This window comes from Plecotus auritus (assembly GCF_963455305.1).
Source record: "Plecotus auritus genome assembly, chromosome: 5".
Taxonomy (NCBI): domain Eukaryota; kingdom Metazoa; phylum Chordata; class Mammalia; order Chiroptera; family Vespertilionidae; genus Plecotus; species Plecotus auritus.
The window spans coordinates 13,661,687-13,682,015 of record NC_137776.1 but is presented as its reverse complement, the minus strand read 5'-3'; the positions used below and the strand labels follow the sequence as shown (position 1 = coordinate 13,682,015).

Genomic DNA, 20,329 nt, shown 5'->3' with positions numbered 1-20,329 from the left:
TCAAAATTACATATTTTTGCCCTAGTTGGTTTTGCTCAGTGGATAGAGCATCCTGGGTTTGATCCCAGTCAAAGGCCCATACCATGGTGGGGTGCATGCGGGAGGCAACCAATCGATGTGTCTCTCTCACAGCGATGTTTCTCTCCCTCCCTTCTACTCTCTCTACAAATCAATGGAAAAATATCCTCGGTGAGGATTAAAAAATAAATAAGTAAATTACATATTTTCAAAACATCAATGAAAATGTTCATAATACAATGCTATGAAAAAAGATACTATATAGGGCATCTGCAAAAAATGTGTATATACTTTAACAGCTGATAACTCACTTAGTTTTTGCTCCTTTCCAGGTTTAACTGATTTGAAATAATGGGTGAACAAAGAAAATTTATCCTAAAGTGCCACTAGACTTTTTTTTTTATGGGGATACATAAAAGATAAAGTTTACAGTACAAAACCCACAACAGCCAATGAACTGAGGACACACAAATACCCAACAAAATGATTATTGATGTTTGTGATTCCATTGCTTCCTGTTATCAGCAGCGCCTGGACCAGAATGGTCATCAGTTTGAAAACAGGCGTTGACAAAAAAATTATTCACTTTTGTAGATACCTTTAAATTTTGAAAAGGAACTGTCTGTTAATGAACCTGACTTTATAATAATTCAAAATGCATGTACATCTTTTGAGACACCCTGTATATTCTGTATGGATACCAAGTTTTCAATGAAATAATATACATGGAAAAAGATTCCACAAATATTCATAGTCGTAATGAAATTATGATGGAATTACACATGATTTTAATAGTCTTCTTTATACTTTTTTATGTTTCCAAAATTTTCTTAATGAACTTATCGGTTCTCCATGCTTTTTCGTGCCTGGGAGGTGCTGGGGAAAGTGATCCGTATTCCCTTAGGCATGAGCACTGGCAAGGGTTCCTCTGTGTGTGCAAAATAGTGTGCAGTGAGGGAGGCTGCTACAGAGAGGATGTATGAGAAAGATGACTATATTTTTAGACTGGGTTATTCAGTCCTCTTGGGGGAAAATCTGTCTTTCATTTTTCATAGAGTAAGAATAGTTCAATGTTCCAGCCAAACCCTGCTCTTCCAAGTCAGTGGTCCTCTGACATTAGAATGCTGAAGACTCACCTGGGCTCACCTATTAGACACAGTCTCCTGGGCTTAACTCCCAAGGGTCTCATCTGCACGGCTGGTGTGGGACTCAGGAATCTTCATTTTTAATAAGCATCTCAAGTGATTCATTCTGATGTAGGTGGCCCATGAACCACACTTTGAGAAACTCAGCTATAGGAAGTCATGTGGTTTGATTTGGATGAGTGTTGTGTTTTTTGCCTCTATTTTTGAGAATTTCTTCCTGGGTACTCACTAAATAGAGTTGGTATAGCCCCTCAGTGGTGTGTTGGTAAGCTGGCTCTTTGAAAAAGCAAACTCAAAGTTTTTTCCTTTGCCAATTTCTGTATAGTAGTAAATATTCTCACCATAAGCAATTTCAAGCTACCAAGGGTTTATCAACTAGCTCACAGAATTCTTGAAAGCTTAATAATTGTCTCTCACAAGCTGGTACAAGCTGGCTTCAACACTGTATGGTATATATTGTATGTAAGTGCTTTAAATCCTTTGTAAAAGGGATATGTTAATGAAAAACTATTAACTCGATGATATCTAGAACAAAGCAGTAAGCAATGGGATGGCTTGAGTCATCATAAGGTAATAAATTCTAAATGTATTAGGAAAAAGACAACTTTATGAGCTTGCATACACTATTTCTTATTTTGCTTTATGTTTTCCATGGCCATGCCATGAAGAGTGAAAGGCTCACTGAGTTCTTTAAGAGTTGTGAATTGGTTTCCTATGGATGATGGAGAGCCAAGAAATGGGACTCCAGGGTTGGGAGTAATGCCAAGTGTTCAGCCCCCACCTCTACCCTCTGTGGCCCTCGGCCCCTGAGCTGTTGAAATGCCCTTGGTCATTCATTCTACAGCACCCAACCATAAAATCAACTCCTCCAACTTCTTCCCCTCACACATGATTGAGACAATGTTGTCTCTAGGAAACCCATATCAGATGCGTTTTATGTGTTCATGTGTGGGATGTGGCCTAAGTGAAGGCTAATCGCATAGTTCTTTCAATATTTTGACCAGACATATTTTTTAAACAATTGGACCTGAAGCTTATACAGCCAGCTGAGGCGAATTTACAGCCTTGCTTTAAGAACAAAACTCCCTCAGGCACCTGCTTCCTAAAAGCAAAACCAGAAAGGAAATGAACTCTTGCTTAAAGACAACCCACCTTATTTTATGGGTTATCAATTTTCTAGCTGGCACACAGTTCCCTAGCTACTAAGAGTATCTCCCCCCTCCCCATCTCCACCTCCTGCCCCAACCCCAAGCAAGTACTGAGCCACAAAATATATGAAGTCTGCATTCTAGCAAACAGCTCAGTTTCCAGAGGATGAGGCATAGGATGTGGTGCCTCAGTAAGTAAAGCCAAGGGAGCAGCACACTGTGATGTGGGCTCACCTGATGTCTTTGCCAATACGTGCATTAAAACCTTAGCCCGAAGTACATTCCCTATTACAGGGTTACTGCCGTTTGGGTGACGCTAGAGAATTCGTCTTTCTTGTCTTTGGCGCAGCTGTGCCAGGCAATAGTCCACAACAATGGAATGTACTTGATTTCCTTCTAACTGCTCCACTGACCCTGGGGTGGAGCCTATCAACTCCTCAAAAATGAGAAAGGACTCAATAGTTTCTTCTTTTTCCCCTGTTGATAAAGTCAGCCTTCCCAATGGGAATAGACTATAAGATAGGGGTCAAAGGTTAACTGTAGATACTGTAGTCTGCTCTGTGCTAGAAAACAATGAATAAGTATGATTTTCTTAGTATACATGCTAGAGTATTTAAATAAGTATAAGAAACTCTTTTTTTTTAAAAAAAAAAAAAAAAGGACTGTAGTTACTAAAAAGCAAGTGGAAAGTTGGACAAATCTGACCTGATACACAATGAAGTCAGAATTGAATATTTAAAATTATATGCTAGTTTTGTCAAATCTTAGGCTTTCTCTGAGTTTCATTTATTTGTAAAGGCACAACTAAATATGGAGAAATATGAATATTCTACTACATGTTTCAAAATCAGGTATCTATGCATCTACTTGGCATAAATGCCGGAGTTAACATCACAGATACATGAAGGACCTCTTGTCCAAATGGGAACATTAAGCTCCTCAAACTGGAAAATGCAGTCCTTGCAAACTGTCATTATTTCAGTAAATGGAACCGGTCCTTTAACAGATGGGCGACATACTTTGCAACTTGCTGATAGCCTAATAAAAGACACCGGCTTTTAAAAAATGAAGGACATGTACTTCTCAAGTTACAGTACCCAAATGGATTTAGCAGAATAAAATTAAGAAGACATACAACAGTTTGACAAAAATTAGGAACAGACTGTGGAAATATGATCGTTCTAAACATCAACATCAAAATGATCTTTTCTTTACTTAAAAAAACAAACTGGTTGTTTAAACCATACGGAAAATATACACTGATAAAGTCAAAACCAGGGGTAGCATACTATGAAATTATAAATACTGACATAATAAAAAAAATGAAGTTAATTTCTTCTCAAAATATAATAAAAATATCCTCAAGACAGGCAGTCCCCTTTTATATCAGGTACTTTTCCGATTGTATCAGCCAACCTCTTGTGCTTCTTAAAGTAAAATTTCTCCAGTTGATGGATGCAGTAACCAAATGAAACCCAGACCATGGCTCATATACAACAGGGCCAGTCTTTCTGCTCACCTTTCCCGTTCCTCTTTCATCTTCTCCAGCTCCTCTTCTTGCAGGGCCCCATGCTTCAGAGGACCTTTCTGTTCAGTCTTCCCACCCTTCTCATCTTTCTTCTTTCCAAATCTAGTAAAACACAAAGGAGAAGATGGTTGTTAACAATAGCCATGCTCTTGTTATGGTAAATTTAAGATGTTTATGCGATGAATCCATTAAACTATTATTCTTTATACTAAGTAATACAAAATCATTTTGCATAAAATGGAAGTAAAGTAAGATATTGAAAGCAGAAAAATAACATAGTTACTGAATTCTCTTCCTTCTACTCTCCCTCTTTCCACTCAGATATTGATTGTGCAGCATGCACAAAATCATATGGTTAAAGACTAAAAATGTCAAACCATTAATTCAGTAGAGATTAAAGAACTGAAAGGTTATCATTAAAATATAAGTGAAACCTGACGAACCTCTGAAACAGGACTCCAGAGCTCCAAGTGGCATGAACATTTAAGGTTCAAATCATGAATGATATAATGATGGTGCTGCAAGGGACCTTACTGAACACCTACTTTAATACTGTCATTTTACAGATAGAGAACTGGAAGCTCTGAGAGGCCTTGGGCCTTGACCAAGGCCACCTAACAAGTTCCGTACAGGGCTGGGGTTAGAACTCGGGTTGCCTCCTCCACCGCCCTCTTTCCTTCTCAGCACCTTTAGTCTCCAAAGAGCCACAGGCTTCCTAAGTCAGCCCAGGGTGAGTTTGCTCTGAGCACTCCTTGATGTCAGGCACATTTGTTGTTAACTGGACACAGTGGCACTTATGATACCTTACGTTTTTTCTCTACCTTTATTGAGATACAATTGACATATAACATTGTGTAAATTTAAGGTGTACAATAATTAATAAATAATAATACAAGAATAAACTATGTTTTGCATACTCACAACTATAAACCTACTTTTGGCCCACCCTGTATATACCACATCTCCCTTATCCATTTGTCTGTTGATGGACATTTAGGATATTTCCATATCTTGGCTATTGTGACTAATGCTGCAATGAACATGGAAATGCAGATATCTCTGCAAGATCCTGCTTTCAATTCCTTTGGATGTATATCTGGAATATAGTGGATTCTGGATTGCTTGATCATATGTTAGTTCCAGTTTTAATTTTTTGAATAACTTCCATACTGTTTTCAATAGTGACTGTACCAATTTACATTTCCAGCCAACAGTGCACTAGAGTTCCATTTAAAAGAACAGTGTATTTCTTCAGCATTTTGAGGAAAATGAAATTGCACATTTGAAATAAAAAAGCTATTAAATTATTAGCAGGACACATTCTTAAATGACAAACATTTTCCCCAACAAATATTTTCTTCAGAAGCAATCTCCCATGGTCTTGGTATCAACACACATAAAAATTAAAAAGACTTGATGTTCTGTTGATAAACAGAAAAAAAGTCACTAAGAACATTTTTCAAATTACACATTCTTGGGCTGACTGCCCAACCCCCACCAATCCCGCTCTCTGTCCCCCAACCTTCTGACAAATGCACAGTGAGTCAGAATCTCCTCACATGAGGACCTGGCTTATCAACTTATAAGGAACTCTTGTTTTCTTCTGAATTTCATACAAATGGGTTATATTTGTTTTTTCTAGATTGTGTTTCAATATAAAGCAGAGGTTGTGCCCTAGCTGGTTTGGCTCAGTGGATAGAGCATTGGCCTGCAGACCAAAGGGTCCCGGGTTTGAGTCCAGTCAAGGGCATATACCTCGGTTGCTGGCTCCTCCCCGGCCTGGGCCCTGGTTGGGGGCGTACAGGAGGCAACCAATCAATGTGTTTCTCTCACATCGATATTTCTCCCTGTCTTTCCCTCTCTCTAAAAATCAATGGAAAAAATATCCTCAGGTGAGGATTAAGAAACAAAACAAAAACAAAGCAGAGGTTGTTAGTCAAGTGGCAGCTCTAAGTATCGCACATGGAAGACATCACCACTAATATCCTCATTCTTGTTGGTATCAGAATACAGATGCATCCTACTTTCCTCAGAGACTCTCCCAATTTGGGCTTTTCTGCATATTGTGCAATTTTTAATTGCAATTAGTAAATCCTCTTTCATGAACTTTCTCTCTTCCCATTGCTATCTCTCTATAGGCCTCTGGTCCTACTGCATCCCCCCACCCCCACCCCCGTATTCAGCCTAGTTTTGGGATGTTGGTTGATCAAGTATCAGCTTTAACTCCAACATCCCCAGCCTTTTTCCTATCTCTCTCTTTCCTGCCTCCCTTTCTCATCTTTTTTTTTTTTTCTCAATGAAGAAATGACCTGATATCATTTATAGACGTAAACAAGGAAGAAAGAGAAAAATACAAAATTTAAGAGCATTAACTTTCAAATATAATTGAGATTTGCTGATATATTCAAGGTCTCTCTTAAACCTACAAAGCAGGAGATATCTCAATATTGTGTGTTTCCATGAATATATTCTTTAGTTTTTCAGACTAATGCAGTAAAGTCTTAGAAGTCAATATTATTATTCTAAAATTCTTTATGAAAGAAGTTAATACCTTAGTACATCACATAGAGAAACAATTTTCCCTCAAAATGTCATCAGATATAGTAATATTTGGGCAAAAAGTAAAAATTGTGGGGAGTGAGGATAGAATAATGCTTCAGGAAGTTGATAAGGGCAAAAATGTTGCCAAAAACTCTATAGATATTTTATCTGTGTCCTAAATATTTTCTTCTAAATTTGAAGGTTTTGGATTTTCTGAGACAAAATTAGTTTTGTTTTTGAAGGGTAAAACTAACCTATGCCCTAGTATACTTTGATCTTTATTACCACAACCAATCAAGTGTTTTTCCTTCCTGCAGCTTAAGTATTTCAATTGTACTTCAGCTTAAGAATAGCTTACAATACTCCCACCCTAGTGGAACATGTTCGGTCAAGAAAAGGTTGGTTGTAAGTAAATTCTGCAAAGCATTTTCTTCATAGCAAGAATCATCAGTAATAAACCAACCAACCAATTCCATAAGTATTATAAATGTTTTGAATTAAAGTTCATGATAATTTACTAAAGTTTCCAATAAGAAGGGTGTTCATAGCTGAGAAATTTATTTCATTAACCAGACAGAACAGTCACAAATTATTTTATTTTATAAAGTTTGGGTAGGTTCAAGAACAGAATTATAAAACAATAATCTTTAAAAGGACTCCCATATTGTTAAGATGAGGAAATTAAGAGCTAGAGAAGTTAACTGCATTTTATTTATTAACACACAGAATTCTTTATTCCAGTTTTGCAATCAGACAACTTAATTATCAGTGGTGGTCGTGGTGGTGGTGGTGGTGGTGGTGGTGGTGGTGGTGGTGGTAGGGAGTTGGGAGAAAAGCATCAATTTGATGAATTTTACAAGCCTTTGTTCTTCTTTCCAAAGCAGCCTCTTTGGGGTCATTTCACAGCCATTCTTACTTTCCCTGACACACAGGAAGAGGAGTTGGGGAGATTCAGATACCTTGATTCACTTCCCCATTAGCTATTTTTGTAAGAAAATTCATGAGGACCCTAAATGGCTGAAATTACTGCTTTGCATTCTAGGGTTTCAAATATCCACTGCATTCCAGACCTCCCATTATCTATTACCTCGGAAATTCGAGATTGGCCATTCTGGGCGAGGTGCCTTAAGGAAATTGCTTTCAGGTCAACCTTGTTTTATATAAAAGATATTTTCCTGAAGAGTTCTGTGCAAGCATATGGTTTCAATCAATAGAATCTTATGTTCCATGTACTTGGGAAGCCTGTTTAAAGAATTTTATGATGGATCTTTTTGTAAAGTGGAAAAATCACCTTTCAACATACCCTTTATGTAAATTTAGATTTTCATGAATTATAAGTTTGCTTAAAACACCTGTCCCTGTTCATTTCTATGGAGAGGTTATATGAAACAGCTTCATGGAAAACTAGCTTGCTAGCTTTCTTCTCTCCTTCATGCATTTGTTTTAAAAATATTTATTAGGCATCTCTTCCATGTCATAGTACTTAGGTGTGGTACTGTATTGGGATACAAAACCAGGCACTACCTCATGGAATTGACATTCTAATAGAGGAGACTGTTACCAAACAAGTATATACATACAATTGCAAGTTGTGAAAAGTGCTATGAAGGGTATTAAGAGAGACAATACTAGGATATTATTGGGAAAGTGCTCAGTGAGGAAATGACATTTAAACTGATACTACAAGGGTGAGAGGTCCAGACAAGCAAAGCAAGGAGGTAAGCCTTGTGGGTGGAAGAATCAGCACACACAGAGGACAAGAGGTGGGAAAGGCCTGGTGCATCCCAGGCAGCGACAGAAGGTCAGAGTAGCTGAAGGAACGAGAACAGAGCAGATACTCACACAGTATCCTAAGGGCAAGGAGGGCAGGGACCAGGGTGCAGGCCTGAGAGAAGCTTGGAGTTTAGTCTAAGAGTGATAGTGCGTCATTCCTTGGTAATTCAAGGAACGGAGAAGCTGGTCAAGGAGATTGGGAGATTTAAAGAGTGTTAGAGGAGATACCAAGTCCTTTTAAGCAGAAATGACACAGTGTAAAGTACATTTTATTTTAATCTTCACCCAAGATATGTTGAGAGAAAGACACACACACACACACACACATACACACACACACACACACAGAGAGAGAGAGAGAGAGAGAGAAACATTGATGTGAGAGAGAAATATTGATTGGTTGCCTCAGAATATTGCCGGAAGTCCAGGGAGGTGAGGACTGAATAGGATCCACTAGATTTGGAAATTTGGCAATTGGTAGCCATTCATCAACTTGGCAAGGTTCAGTGGAGAGGTGTGAGCAGAGGCCAAGAGATCTCAACAATGAATGGCAGGTAAGTATAAAACCTTGTGTCTCTGTGTGTATGCAACCGTTGCTGGTAGGATGGGAGATAGAGGCAGAGTGGAAAGTTCAAGAAGTACATTTTCAATTTGGCTGATATTGAAGGACTTTTGTTTGCTGAGAGAGAAAAAAAATGTCACAGAGTGTGAAAGGTTAGAGATGGAACAGAGAAGAGAATAAAGTTATTTTTTCACTGTGGTAAAATATACCATTTAAATAATTTTTAAGTGTATATTTTAGTGGCATTAAGTACATTCACATTGTAGTGCAACCTTGAACCACCATCCTTTGCCAGAATATTTTGATCACCCCCTAACTGCAATTCTGTATCCACTCAGTAACTCCCCATTTCCCCTTCCCCAGCCCCTGGAAACCACTATTCTACTTTCTGCCTGAATTTGCCAATTCTAGGTACTTTATGTAAGTGAAATCATACAATATTCATCCTTTGGTGTCTGACTTATTTAACTTAGCCTAATGTCCTCAAGGTTCATCTATGTTATAGCATGTATTAGCATTTCCTTCTTTTTAAAGGCCGAATGACATTCCATTGCATGTACTTACTATATTTGCTTATCCATTCATCTGTGGATGGACATTTGGGTAGGTCCACCTTTTGGCTAATGGGAATAACGCTATCATGAACGCTGGTATAGGAGAACAACATTCTTGATAAGGGAAGAGGTCAGAGATATACAGAACCTCTGGAAGAATTGGCTGTAAGCAGGAGGAGATTCGGAAAAAGAAATGGCTAGGAGAAGAAACTAGTTTGTTTATAGAGTTGATAAAGGGGAAGCAAAGGTGTTCCCAGGTAATTAATTTAGTAGATAACATGATACAACATGTGTAAGAGAGGTGGTTTCTATCAATAAAATGAGATTTCTTGGCAGAAATGAAGAAATCAAAGGAAGTAGAATACACAAGGTGGGAACGAACCCCAGAAAGGGTTATAGAAAAATACCAAAAACAGACCTTACTTATGTTGTGATTTTGCCTAGGTAGGCAGTCCCTGAGCAGCCATCTGGGGAAGTAGAATTCAGTAATGGCTTATTCATTCACTCAATCATATACTGAACAGCCATTGCACATCACATGGTTTATATACATATAATTTAACCATTAATAGCATCAACTCTCAGGTAGTATCTAACTTAACAAAACAAGCCCCAGCATCCTATCATTTTCCATATGATAAAGATTTTAAATACAAGTCTGAGTAGTTATCCCCTAATTTCTCAGCAAATATTTTCTTCTGTTTCTTTCCTTGAGTTTTCTAGATAATGATGACCTTTCTAGATAATTCAAAACCTTTGCAGATTCCCAGGCAGGATGGCAAATGATCCAAATTCACAATATGTATAGCTCCATCTCTGGCTTTTTCCATGTCTAGTCTCTCATGTAATTCACTTCGTAGTTCTGCTAAGTACTGTCTACAACTTTCCTCCTAGATCCCATTGGGCTGTTTAGGCAGCTATTAGCATCCACTCTTCCACTTAAAAGCAATCTCGAGCAATGGCTTAAGATGATTAAAAGGTGGGCAAGAAAAAATATCAGATAATCTTACTCCAAATTAATGGTGAACTATGAATCCAAGGATAGTTGAAAGTTGGAAACAGAATGTATTCCCCCCCCTCTAATTGGAGAATACCTTTAGGTGTCCATGATGCATTTGGAAAGGCTACGAGATCCAGTCACCATTAACATTAAACTTGGAAATCTATGGAATGATGTCAGATGTGAAAATGCACAAGTCTCATGGTCATGTTTTCTGGAGTTGGATAATGGTTCATTCTCCCTGTAACTAGCTGACTTACAAACTACACATGATATTGTCTTAGCGCTTTATAAATTATACAGTTTGAAATAGCTCAAGCAAAATACGGGAGGAGAGAAGTTCACAGACCTTTGACTGTATTTCCATAGTTTATTCTGAAATTCACCCATAAAAGGTTTCTGTTGTCTGATGTATTCTAAATTGGGTTGTGAATTAGCATATGCATATGCCAACAAAATTAGCTTCCATGTATTGAAATCTCCTATGGTTTTGTGCACTTCAGCTATTGCTTCTTTCTAAAATGTATGTCACAGAGGTCTTTACTTGTTTGCCTCAGATGGTTCCCACTGTATTTGAGAGTTAATGCATCTTATAAAAATTCAGTGAAAATTGACCAATTAGAGAGTTTTCCCTCCTGTTGGTGGGTACCTAAGGGCATTGCCTACTTTTATATTAATACTAGAGGCTTGATACATGAAATTTGTGCACGGGGGTGGGGGGGAAGCTCAGCCCAGCCTGCACCCTCTCCAATCCGGGACCCTCGGGGGATGTCTGACTGCTGGTTTAGGCTTGATCCCGGCAGTCGGACATCCCTCTCACAATCCAGGACTGCTGGCTCCTAACTGCTCACCTGCCTGCCTGCCTGATCACCCCTAACTGCCCCCCCCCAGCCTGATCACCCCTAACTGCCTCTGCCTGCTGGCCTGATCACCCTTAACTGACCCCCCTGCCGGCCTGGTCACTCCCAACTGCCTCCCCCCCCCGCCAGCCTGGTTTCCCCTGACTGTCCCTCCCCCACCGCCAGCCTGGTTGCCCCTTACTGCACCCCCTGCTGGCCTGGTTGCCCCCAACTGCCCACCCCCTCCACTGGCCTTGTTGCCCCACACAGCCTGCTGCCCAGTCGTTTGGTCATCCCTCACTAACCCCTCTGCCGGCCTGGTCGCCCCACGCAGCCTGTTCAGTTGTCTGTCCAGTTGTTCTGGTCGTGATGGCCCCTGGCTTTATATAAATATGGATTATTGATAGAATAATGAACAAATTTGTGTTTGTTGGAAATCAATCTTGATTAAGCAAGAAATACATTCAATTTTATTTTTAGCCTTACACAGTATGTAGGATTGCCATTGTTAATGCTGGTGACTTTTCAGGAGGGGGGTGGAATGCTATCACCCTCTTTGCTTTCCCAAACAGAAGTGTTGATTTTAAAATGCCAAGTCCACTCCATGGCCTGTGAAAGGAGACAGGGATTTGCTTCATAGGATGTGTTCACAAGCAGCAACTGAGCTGATGCTTTTTAGTAACTAAAGAACTCAATCTTAAAAGTCATGTTAACTCTAACTGGGCCAAGCAGTTGAAGCCCTAAAAATAAGATTTCTAATTAATATTTTAATTTATGGTATATGGCTTAGACATTTATTTGGGATATATTTTTATGTTTCCAAGATGAAAACAAACTATATAAAAATGACAAACATGTTTAATCCCACTGATATCTTTATCTACCACTTCCTTTGAGGCCAACCTTCCCGCCTACCCTAAAACTACTACTTTCCTCTGGGCTGTTCTTAATTCCAGGATGTGACTCCTAAATTGGTGGTCATGGCAACTCTTCATTTCCAAGCAAGAAATCTTCAGATCTCCAATAGGTTGATGTTTGTTTTGGGGATTAAAAAGCAGAGAGGTCCTATAACACTCTAAGATTTCTCCCTAAGTGGATAAAACACCTGCTGGGTAGAGTCTTAGGCAGCCCACAGGCTCAGTTCAAGTGACTGGGAATCCTTGAGCTAATTTGCCTTTCCTGACCGAGGAGCTAGGAAACACATGAATTTGGAAATACTGAATACATTAAAACAAATTCTAGAGGATCCAGAAAATGCAGTAAAGTAAAATGCACATCAGCAATAACCCATCTTCCTACAAATAAACAACCAAGTGAAGAGGTCCTCTAGAAGACCAACTTGTAAGAATCAGTTAAGGAATTTGGGAGCTACTGGACAGTTAACTTTAAAATATATATACATATATATTTTAAAAAAAAATATATATGTTTTTTGAAAAAAAATATGTTCTTATTGATTTTTTAGAGAGACAGGAAGGGAGAGGGAGAGAGAGATAGAAATATCAATTATGAGAGAGAATCATCGATCAATCGGCTACTTCCTGCATGGCCCCCTACTAAGGATCGAGCCTGCAACCCGGACATGTGCCCTGACCAGAAATCGAACCACGAATTCCTGGTTCACAGGTCGATGTTCAAACACTGAGTCACACTGGCTATGCTGGCCAGTTACTTTTGATGAGTTCTTCTTTTTGTAGCAAATGAAAACTCTGCTCTGAGATTATTAAAGCATCATTCTGTTAGGAAAAAGAGGGGAAAATATAAAAAAGAGGCCAGAAATAAAAATAAGCCTGAATGAGTGAGCAAGAAAGATAAAGATACTAATAAGGTATGATTTTCAGATCCACACGGGGACTATAAAAGCGTATTAGCTGTCACTGTCCCACTGGGTTTTAAGTTATTCTACCCTCCGCTTTTCAGAAGGAGAAATCCTCGTCAGGAGCACTGTGAACTTGATTAATCGCTTTCATACGCTCTTGCTGGCTCTGAGACATGGTAGGCAAGAGCCTCAGTGATCCTAAATGCTTAGGATTTCTGGAAAATATATTTAACAGGAGCATTAAAGAAATAGATCTTTTTTTTTTTTTGCATTCTTATGCTTTCTTACTAGTTAGATAGGCTTTTCTTTTTATTAAATGTTTACTTATTTCAAAGCAGGAGACATGTGGCTTCTTCCTTTTTCTTCCTATTACTTTTAAGTGGGTCTTGGAGCATCTCTGAAGGCTGCTGGAGTGCACAGGTGTGACTCAAGGCCTGTCCATAAAACCCCGATACTGTGTCAGACAGACCACACGCTGGAGTTCCGACCGTGGCCAATAGCCAGATAGCCCTTCTCATTCTCCCACCTAGGGCATCCCTTCTTCCTCTTTCCTTCCATTTTCTCTGCCTCCTATGCACCAGAAACCCAAAAACAAGGTAAGAGTGTTCTGAGACCAAATCACACCTCATGTCTAAACATTTTCTACCAACTGTGGGAGGTTCTCCCAATGCCAGGGCTTTCCTCTGATCACGCTGCTGGGCTCCCCGACACTGACCAGACTCATCCTGCGTAAGGAAATCCCAGCCCCGCGCCGCAGGAAAGAGCTCTGAGGGTCATGCACGGGCAGGTGATGCCATTTCAGCAAAGGGCCTGGGAAGGGAAAAACTGACTGACTCGTGTCAATGAAATTAACCCCGGGGAGGGCTAACCAAAAGTGTTGGAGGCCTCATGCACTAGTATAGTCTCTGGATAAAATGTCAAATAGAACTTACATTCCAGCATCACCAATGAACATACGTGTAATTTGTATAAAATCCATTACCAGGAAAAAATGAGGGTGCCCTTAACTTGTTACGTATAAAGAACAAAAGGACAATGTTCAGAAATGACTGATTTTGGCGGGGGAGAAGGGTGGACAATGACTATTCAAAGGACCATTTTAAAGGAAATCCTGGATGTTACCTCTCCATCTTCAGAAGTTCAGATAACAGGGCACATTTTCTCTGGAATTCATCTGCACTGGATAAGAATAAAATGATTGAGCTCCCGGATCCAGTCTAATGGGAGTAAAACTTATCTTTATAGCTCTGATTAAACAAAAAAAAAATGATCACTTCTTTGATGCCCAAATTAGCATCTTTTCTCTAGCAAACTGAATTAATTAGTTGAGTGACAAAAGAATTAGTCCATGTAGGATCAAAGCTGAAATCATATTTATCTGAAATTTAAAATTAAGAACACAGCATTAACCCTCTATAGCTCATGTAATGTTCTTTTATGTTCCGTATATTCTAAACCTTCTGCATGTCACATAAACGATAACGTGGGCTTTAAAAAATATTTTTTTCTTTCTAATATATAAAATACTCCTCAAAAAGACAATGAGAACATCACAGATTTTTTCCCCTGGGGGTGGGAAACTTTTCCATTGTGCCATAAAAGTCTTAAATTAGGTGGCTTTCCGCCCCAAGCATTTATTGTACAAGTACAAAGGAAGCAAAGTAATTAATGCATGTTAGAGCTGGTAAGAGAACCTTAAACAATAGAAAAGAGTTATTATATTGATTTTCAATAAGTGATTCTAAGTTTGAAATTGTTCTTAAAAGGTGGAAGCTCTCTTAACTGGGCTTTTTCCTGTAGAGGAAAACGCAATTTTGAATAAGGGAGAATTGTTGGAAGTTAATTTCTGGAATGTCTCCATTTGCTAGAACTCACATTTAAAGGTGTTTAATTTTTTTTCACGTGCATAACATTTTTCCTATACAAAACAAACGGGTAGGCATATGTATCTTTATTCAGGATAGGATGGAGAATGGACTCAGGGGAGGTTACAGAAAGGAGGAGGGCTTGTGCTAGTATTACCAGCTGTATTTGGAACAGGTACTATTTTAACCATTGCTCAAGCATGAGCTCTTCAAGGGCTAGGGCTGAGTCTCTATATGTTTTGTTGTTTACGCCTTCATGCATTCATTTAACAAATACTCATTGAGTACCTACTTTGTGCCAGATTCTCTAGTAGATGCTGAGGATATAAGTAAATTAGTCAAACATGGTCTCTACTCTTACTCTTAGTGCCTAGTACACAGTAAAAACTCAACGACTATTGCTGAGCCGAATTACAGATGAAGTCTGGATTTCAGGGAATATCTGAATATTGCTTGTCTCCTATTTTCATAGCCTCTATCCTAGAAGGAGGACCCGATGGTTCTTCATAAATGAGCAAGTTATCCCCCTACAAAGCTCCCAAGCTAGAAGATACTTTTCCTATAAACACGCTAATCACCATACTAGCTCAGTTTAGGTGTGAGATCTCCAAGGCAGGCACAGCCTGGATGTCTATAGTCAGCCACAGCAAGATGAAACGGGGGACAGACTGTGACTCACCTAGGAAAGACAATGGGCAGGACACCTGGCTATCTAAGCATCATGGGGGCCCTGAGTCACTTTCGGCTCCTATCTCTGATGACCAGTTCTTTCATGTTGTACAAACACCTTTTTTAAAAACACCACGCCAAGTTCTAAAATGAGATGTAAACCCCAAGCAGTCATTAAAGATGCTTAATCGGCAAGATGTCATCTAGAAACAAGAACATGATGTCTATCTCGTACTTAGACCTTTAATTGCAGCTTCAAAATTATGGCCTCTTTAATCTTAGGTTTCAAATAAAGATATGTGTGAGGTAGTTGCTAGGTTCTCATTCTCTAGAGTTTTGACACTGCTTATTGTTGTCATTAGTTCATCCTGTCTTTAACGAAATTCCAAATAATAACAACCTCCATCTGTGCTCCTTAATAAAAGAGTTCTTTTAGGAAAAAGAGGTTATTAAAAAAAAATTGAGCCGTAACTTAGTTTATAAGGCTAAGGGTCAGATTTCAATATTTTTATGTTATATTTAAAGTTAACTAATATCCTTTTTATTCTATAAGTCCCTTAAGAGTAGGTCATAAAACTGAATTGATTCTCAACTATGAATGGGCTGATAGGAAAAAAATATCTATCCTGAGTGTCTCAAGAGAAACTGTACATAACACTTGGATTCATCTAGGGCACAAAAGTCACAGGTCTCATGAAATTTTTCAAATCTGTATTGCTTGCAAGAGTCTCTACTTCAGTTTTTTCAAAGTCTAGAAACTCCCTTCCTCTAGGCATATTTGAGTTTGAAAACTTGGGATCCACCCATGGGTTGCCAAATTCAAAATGAGGTGTAATTTGTTATTTTTTTTGTGTGTGTGTGTGTGTTTTTAAAATATATTTTATTGATTTTTTACAGAGAGGAAGGGAGAGGGATAGAGAGTTAGAAACATCGATGAGAGAGAAACATCGATCAGCGGCCTCTTGCACACTCTCTACTGGGTATGTGCCCGCAACCAAGGTACATGCCCTTGACCAGAATCGAACCCGGGACCCTTGAGTCCGCAGGCCGACACTCCATCCACTGAGCCAAACCAGTCAGGGTGTAATTTGTTATTTTAAATAGAATTTCTGTTTATTCATTAAGTCACACAGTAAAGATTGTAGGCATCCTCCAGATCCCAGAACACCTATCCTGAGGAGCTCTGCCTAAGTGACTGTCACTCAAGGGCCATTGAGCAATCAACGTTTCTTTTGTCCAGGGCGGGCGGGACAAAAGACAGGAATCTTTTACATAGGAATAGGTTTCCCATGGGATTGTAATATCATTTTATAAAAATGGATATAATCTCGTTCTCAGCCATATAACATCACTAAAAAAAGTATATCCAGGATTAAACAATAACAGCAATTTAATTTCTGACAAGGTTTTCTAATCACCTATAATTCAGAAAGAGCTATTACTAGTAATACACAATCATAAAAAATATGCTTTCACCTAGAAATGTGTAGCAGCTTAGCACACTGATGATTTACAATTTGACCAAAGAAATCAGAAATTGATTTATAGTCTGTCCAAAGCATCAGGCTCTTATTTGCTTGTCCACTAGACTGTGAAACTACTATTCTGCTATGTAAGTATATTTTCTTGTTCCTCTCTTTCCAGTATCAAAGGCTAATTTTTCTTTTCTTCAATATCACAGATGAATAATTCCCCCGGATTCCTGATACCATTCTACAGTTCAAAATGGCTGCCATAGTCCTCACAGAATCATGAAAGAAACCAATGCTAGGAGTTTTGTGTATATGTAATTAAATACACAAACCTATAAAGCACATAATTAAATAAATCAGAGGTCTAATCCTCTGAGTAGAACATTCCACATGGAATTTTTGGTGAGCATATCTTAAAAAAAAGTCAGCGATTCAACCAAGTAAATTAGCCTGAGGGTGTTTCTTTATCTCTGTGGATATTTTTAAATATTAAATCCATTTGGACAGCATCACATACAAGGAATTATATTGGAAATGTTACTTTTGCCCAACTATGTGTTTTCTCAGATGACCGAAGTGACTCAGAATCTGCCTGTGTTTCAGAAAGGCTTTGGACGGCCGGTGCAGGGCCCGCCAGCAGCGGCACTCGATGGTGCTGGGTTGGCAACCATCACCCAGCACATCTGCAACCCGTATTTGGCTTTGGATTTAATGCTTCTGGTCTCTCCAGGTTTAGCATTTCTAAACGTCACCACCTAATATTGAAGCAACTTCCAATAACTCATCCTTTCCACAAACATTACAGTCATATTTGATTCTGTAGAAACCCACAGTATTTGTGTTTTTCATTTTGGAAGGTTATTTGGAAACCCAGGCCAATGTATTATTTCGAGTGTGACTGAGCTGTTGTCATTCATTTCACACCAACCCTAGGACTTTGCAGGTCCCATCCTATTGAGCCCTGTGGGCTCACGGATCTCGCCAATCCAGTGAAGTAAGAATCAGTTTGGATAAAAGAACAATAGATCCAACCATTATCTCAGTTCTATAAATGTAATATTTGATAGCATTAATAACAAAGAAAAGAAAGAAGAACTGGAATAATGTACAATTTGTTAAGGAAAGCCAGAACTTGACATGATTCATATAAGTTTAACAAGTTAGGGGGAGGAGAGGTAGATATAAGAAGGTCACATTAATAGACAAAAATATCAGAAGATTCATGAATAGTAATCCTAAAGCAATTAATTAATATGTTGCATTTAAAATAATGACTATTGGAAAAACCAAAATTTTAAAGGTGATCCATAAGTGCTTTGAAATATAAAATGCCATTAATAACCTATCATGTAATATGTAAAACCATAGCTTATTTATTTATTTATTTATTTATTGGATTTACATTGGATTTCGGTATAAAATATGCATATTATATATCAATTTTTACAAGCACCAATACATTTTAAAATTATGTTTGTTCAATACGTATTTTTGAAATGTTACTTATTAAATTATCTCTCTGTGGAAATTATTCCATTTGCATTTTTAGCTACAAAGAGATTTGTATGCAAAGTGTTCTGATTGGTTCAAAAATTGTGGAATTATAGAAAGTTGTGTAAGGCCAGAGGGATCTTTGCCATCATAGTTATGCAACCCTCTCAAAGCTCAGAAAGTCTACTGAATAGCCTAAAGCCATTGGTAGTTGGGACCAAACAGGGACTTGAATTCTTCAATTCATTACAAAGTCTTTCCATCTTGTGATGTACCCCAATTGTTTGTACATATGTTATGAATTATTCACCAAAAATTCCGAATCCTTAAAAAAGAACCCTATTCAATAAAATGTAGGTTTTGGGGTGTGTTTTTTTTAAGTTTGAATTGCCCAGAAATGCAATTAGTTGTAATGACAAAGTCCAATTTAGTAACTACTTGGCCAAATATAACATGCCAACCAATGTGAGGGCTTGATAACTTTCCCATTATCTTAAGCTCCCTTGTTCACTGACATCCTCACCCTTGTCCACAGACAGTCACTTAATATATGCCAGCTGATTTGGTCAGATTGCTAAGAAACAATTACTTATTATTTAGCTCAGTTGGCTAGAACACTGTGGTAATGGGGTTGAGGTCATGGGTTGGCTCCCCTGTGTGGGCCAGTTAACTTGGACCTATTCCATAACCACAGGGTCTACCACCAACGCAGACAGTCTTACAAATACGTGCCAGTGGTCAAAAGGGCACTTGCCAAGAATGTGTGGATGGAGCAGCATAAATCCATCAATTCTCCCAGAAAAACAGCTCAATGTCAGTTTTGTTGAACACATGTGGGTTAATAGCAACATTTTCACAGGTGAAAGGCAGAACATAGTTCCAGAGTTTGTAACACCACAGAACTGCATGCGTGGAGTTCAAAACAAATTTTAAGGAAACAGGAAAGCCTCTTGTGAAACTTAAACTTGAAATTTACAGGAAAAGTTTTCAACATGAACCAATGATTTCTACCAGCTTAAAAAAAAGTTAGCAAATTTTGTCCATCTTTGTGAAATACCTTGATTTTTAAATATTGGCTCATTTTTAATTAAAAAATAATAATCTATGGCCCAAACGTAAAGTATCTGTGAACCAAGATTCAGGCTGTGATATCCCAGTTTGCAAACATTGGTAATATATCTAGATACCTATATATTTATATCCATGTTATGTCTATATGCATTTTCATGACTGTAGCCACCTGAAATAAGTATAATTGATTGAGCTTTCCATTGATCAGTGCCTACTGCTTAGCTCTTGGCTAGTGTTGAACTGTCATCCCCCAAACAAGGATGTGCCACTTTTAAATTGTACCATTATGTACAGAAAACAAAGATTATTGTGGATTGAAATTGTTGGTGACCACCTTGTAGAAGAGAGAGGATCACCCAGGTCTCTAAAACTCAGCCCTAGTATATATTTTTGAATATCAAAACACAGTTATTGGTGTTTTCTTCAGAAAGCCATTTATAGAAATTTACAAATCAATAGGGATAGAATAGTCAATTCTGCCTAATAACACAGTTTAGAGCTTGTATCCAAAGTTAAAAAAAAAAACTGAAATAAAACTTTTTTTCCCAAACTCAGTCAAACCTGCCCTTCCTTAGGTAACAAAATAGAGAGGGAGAAATATATTCCCATTTCTCACCAATGCAGGCCACACTGATTCAGGAAAGGAAGGCACATGATGAAAATACAAAAAGTACGAGAAAAAAGTACTGGGGTCCAGCTAGTGTGGCTCAGTGGTTAAGCATCGACCCATGCACCAGGAGGTCATGGTTCGATTTCTGGTCAGGGAACATGCCTGGGTTGTGGGCTCCATCCCCAGTAGGGGGTGTGCATGAGGCAGTTAATCAATGTTTCTCT

The 20,329-nt window shown here is 38.5% G+C and overlaps 1 protein-coding gene across 1 annotated transcript in view; it reads right to left on the bottom strand.

Moving 5' to 3' along the window:
* Nucleotides 1-20,329, bottom strand: part of PARD3B (par-3 family cell polarity regulator beta) — a 925,380-nt gene that overhangs the window by 190,027 nt on the left and 715,024 nt on the right. The window contains exon 19 of the mRNA XM_080668084.1: nt 3,831-3,941. Coding sequence (XP_080524210.1) covers nt 3,831-3,941 — 111 coding nt within the window. The remainder of the gene's footprint in view (nt 1-3,830; nt 3,942-20,329) is intronic.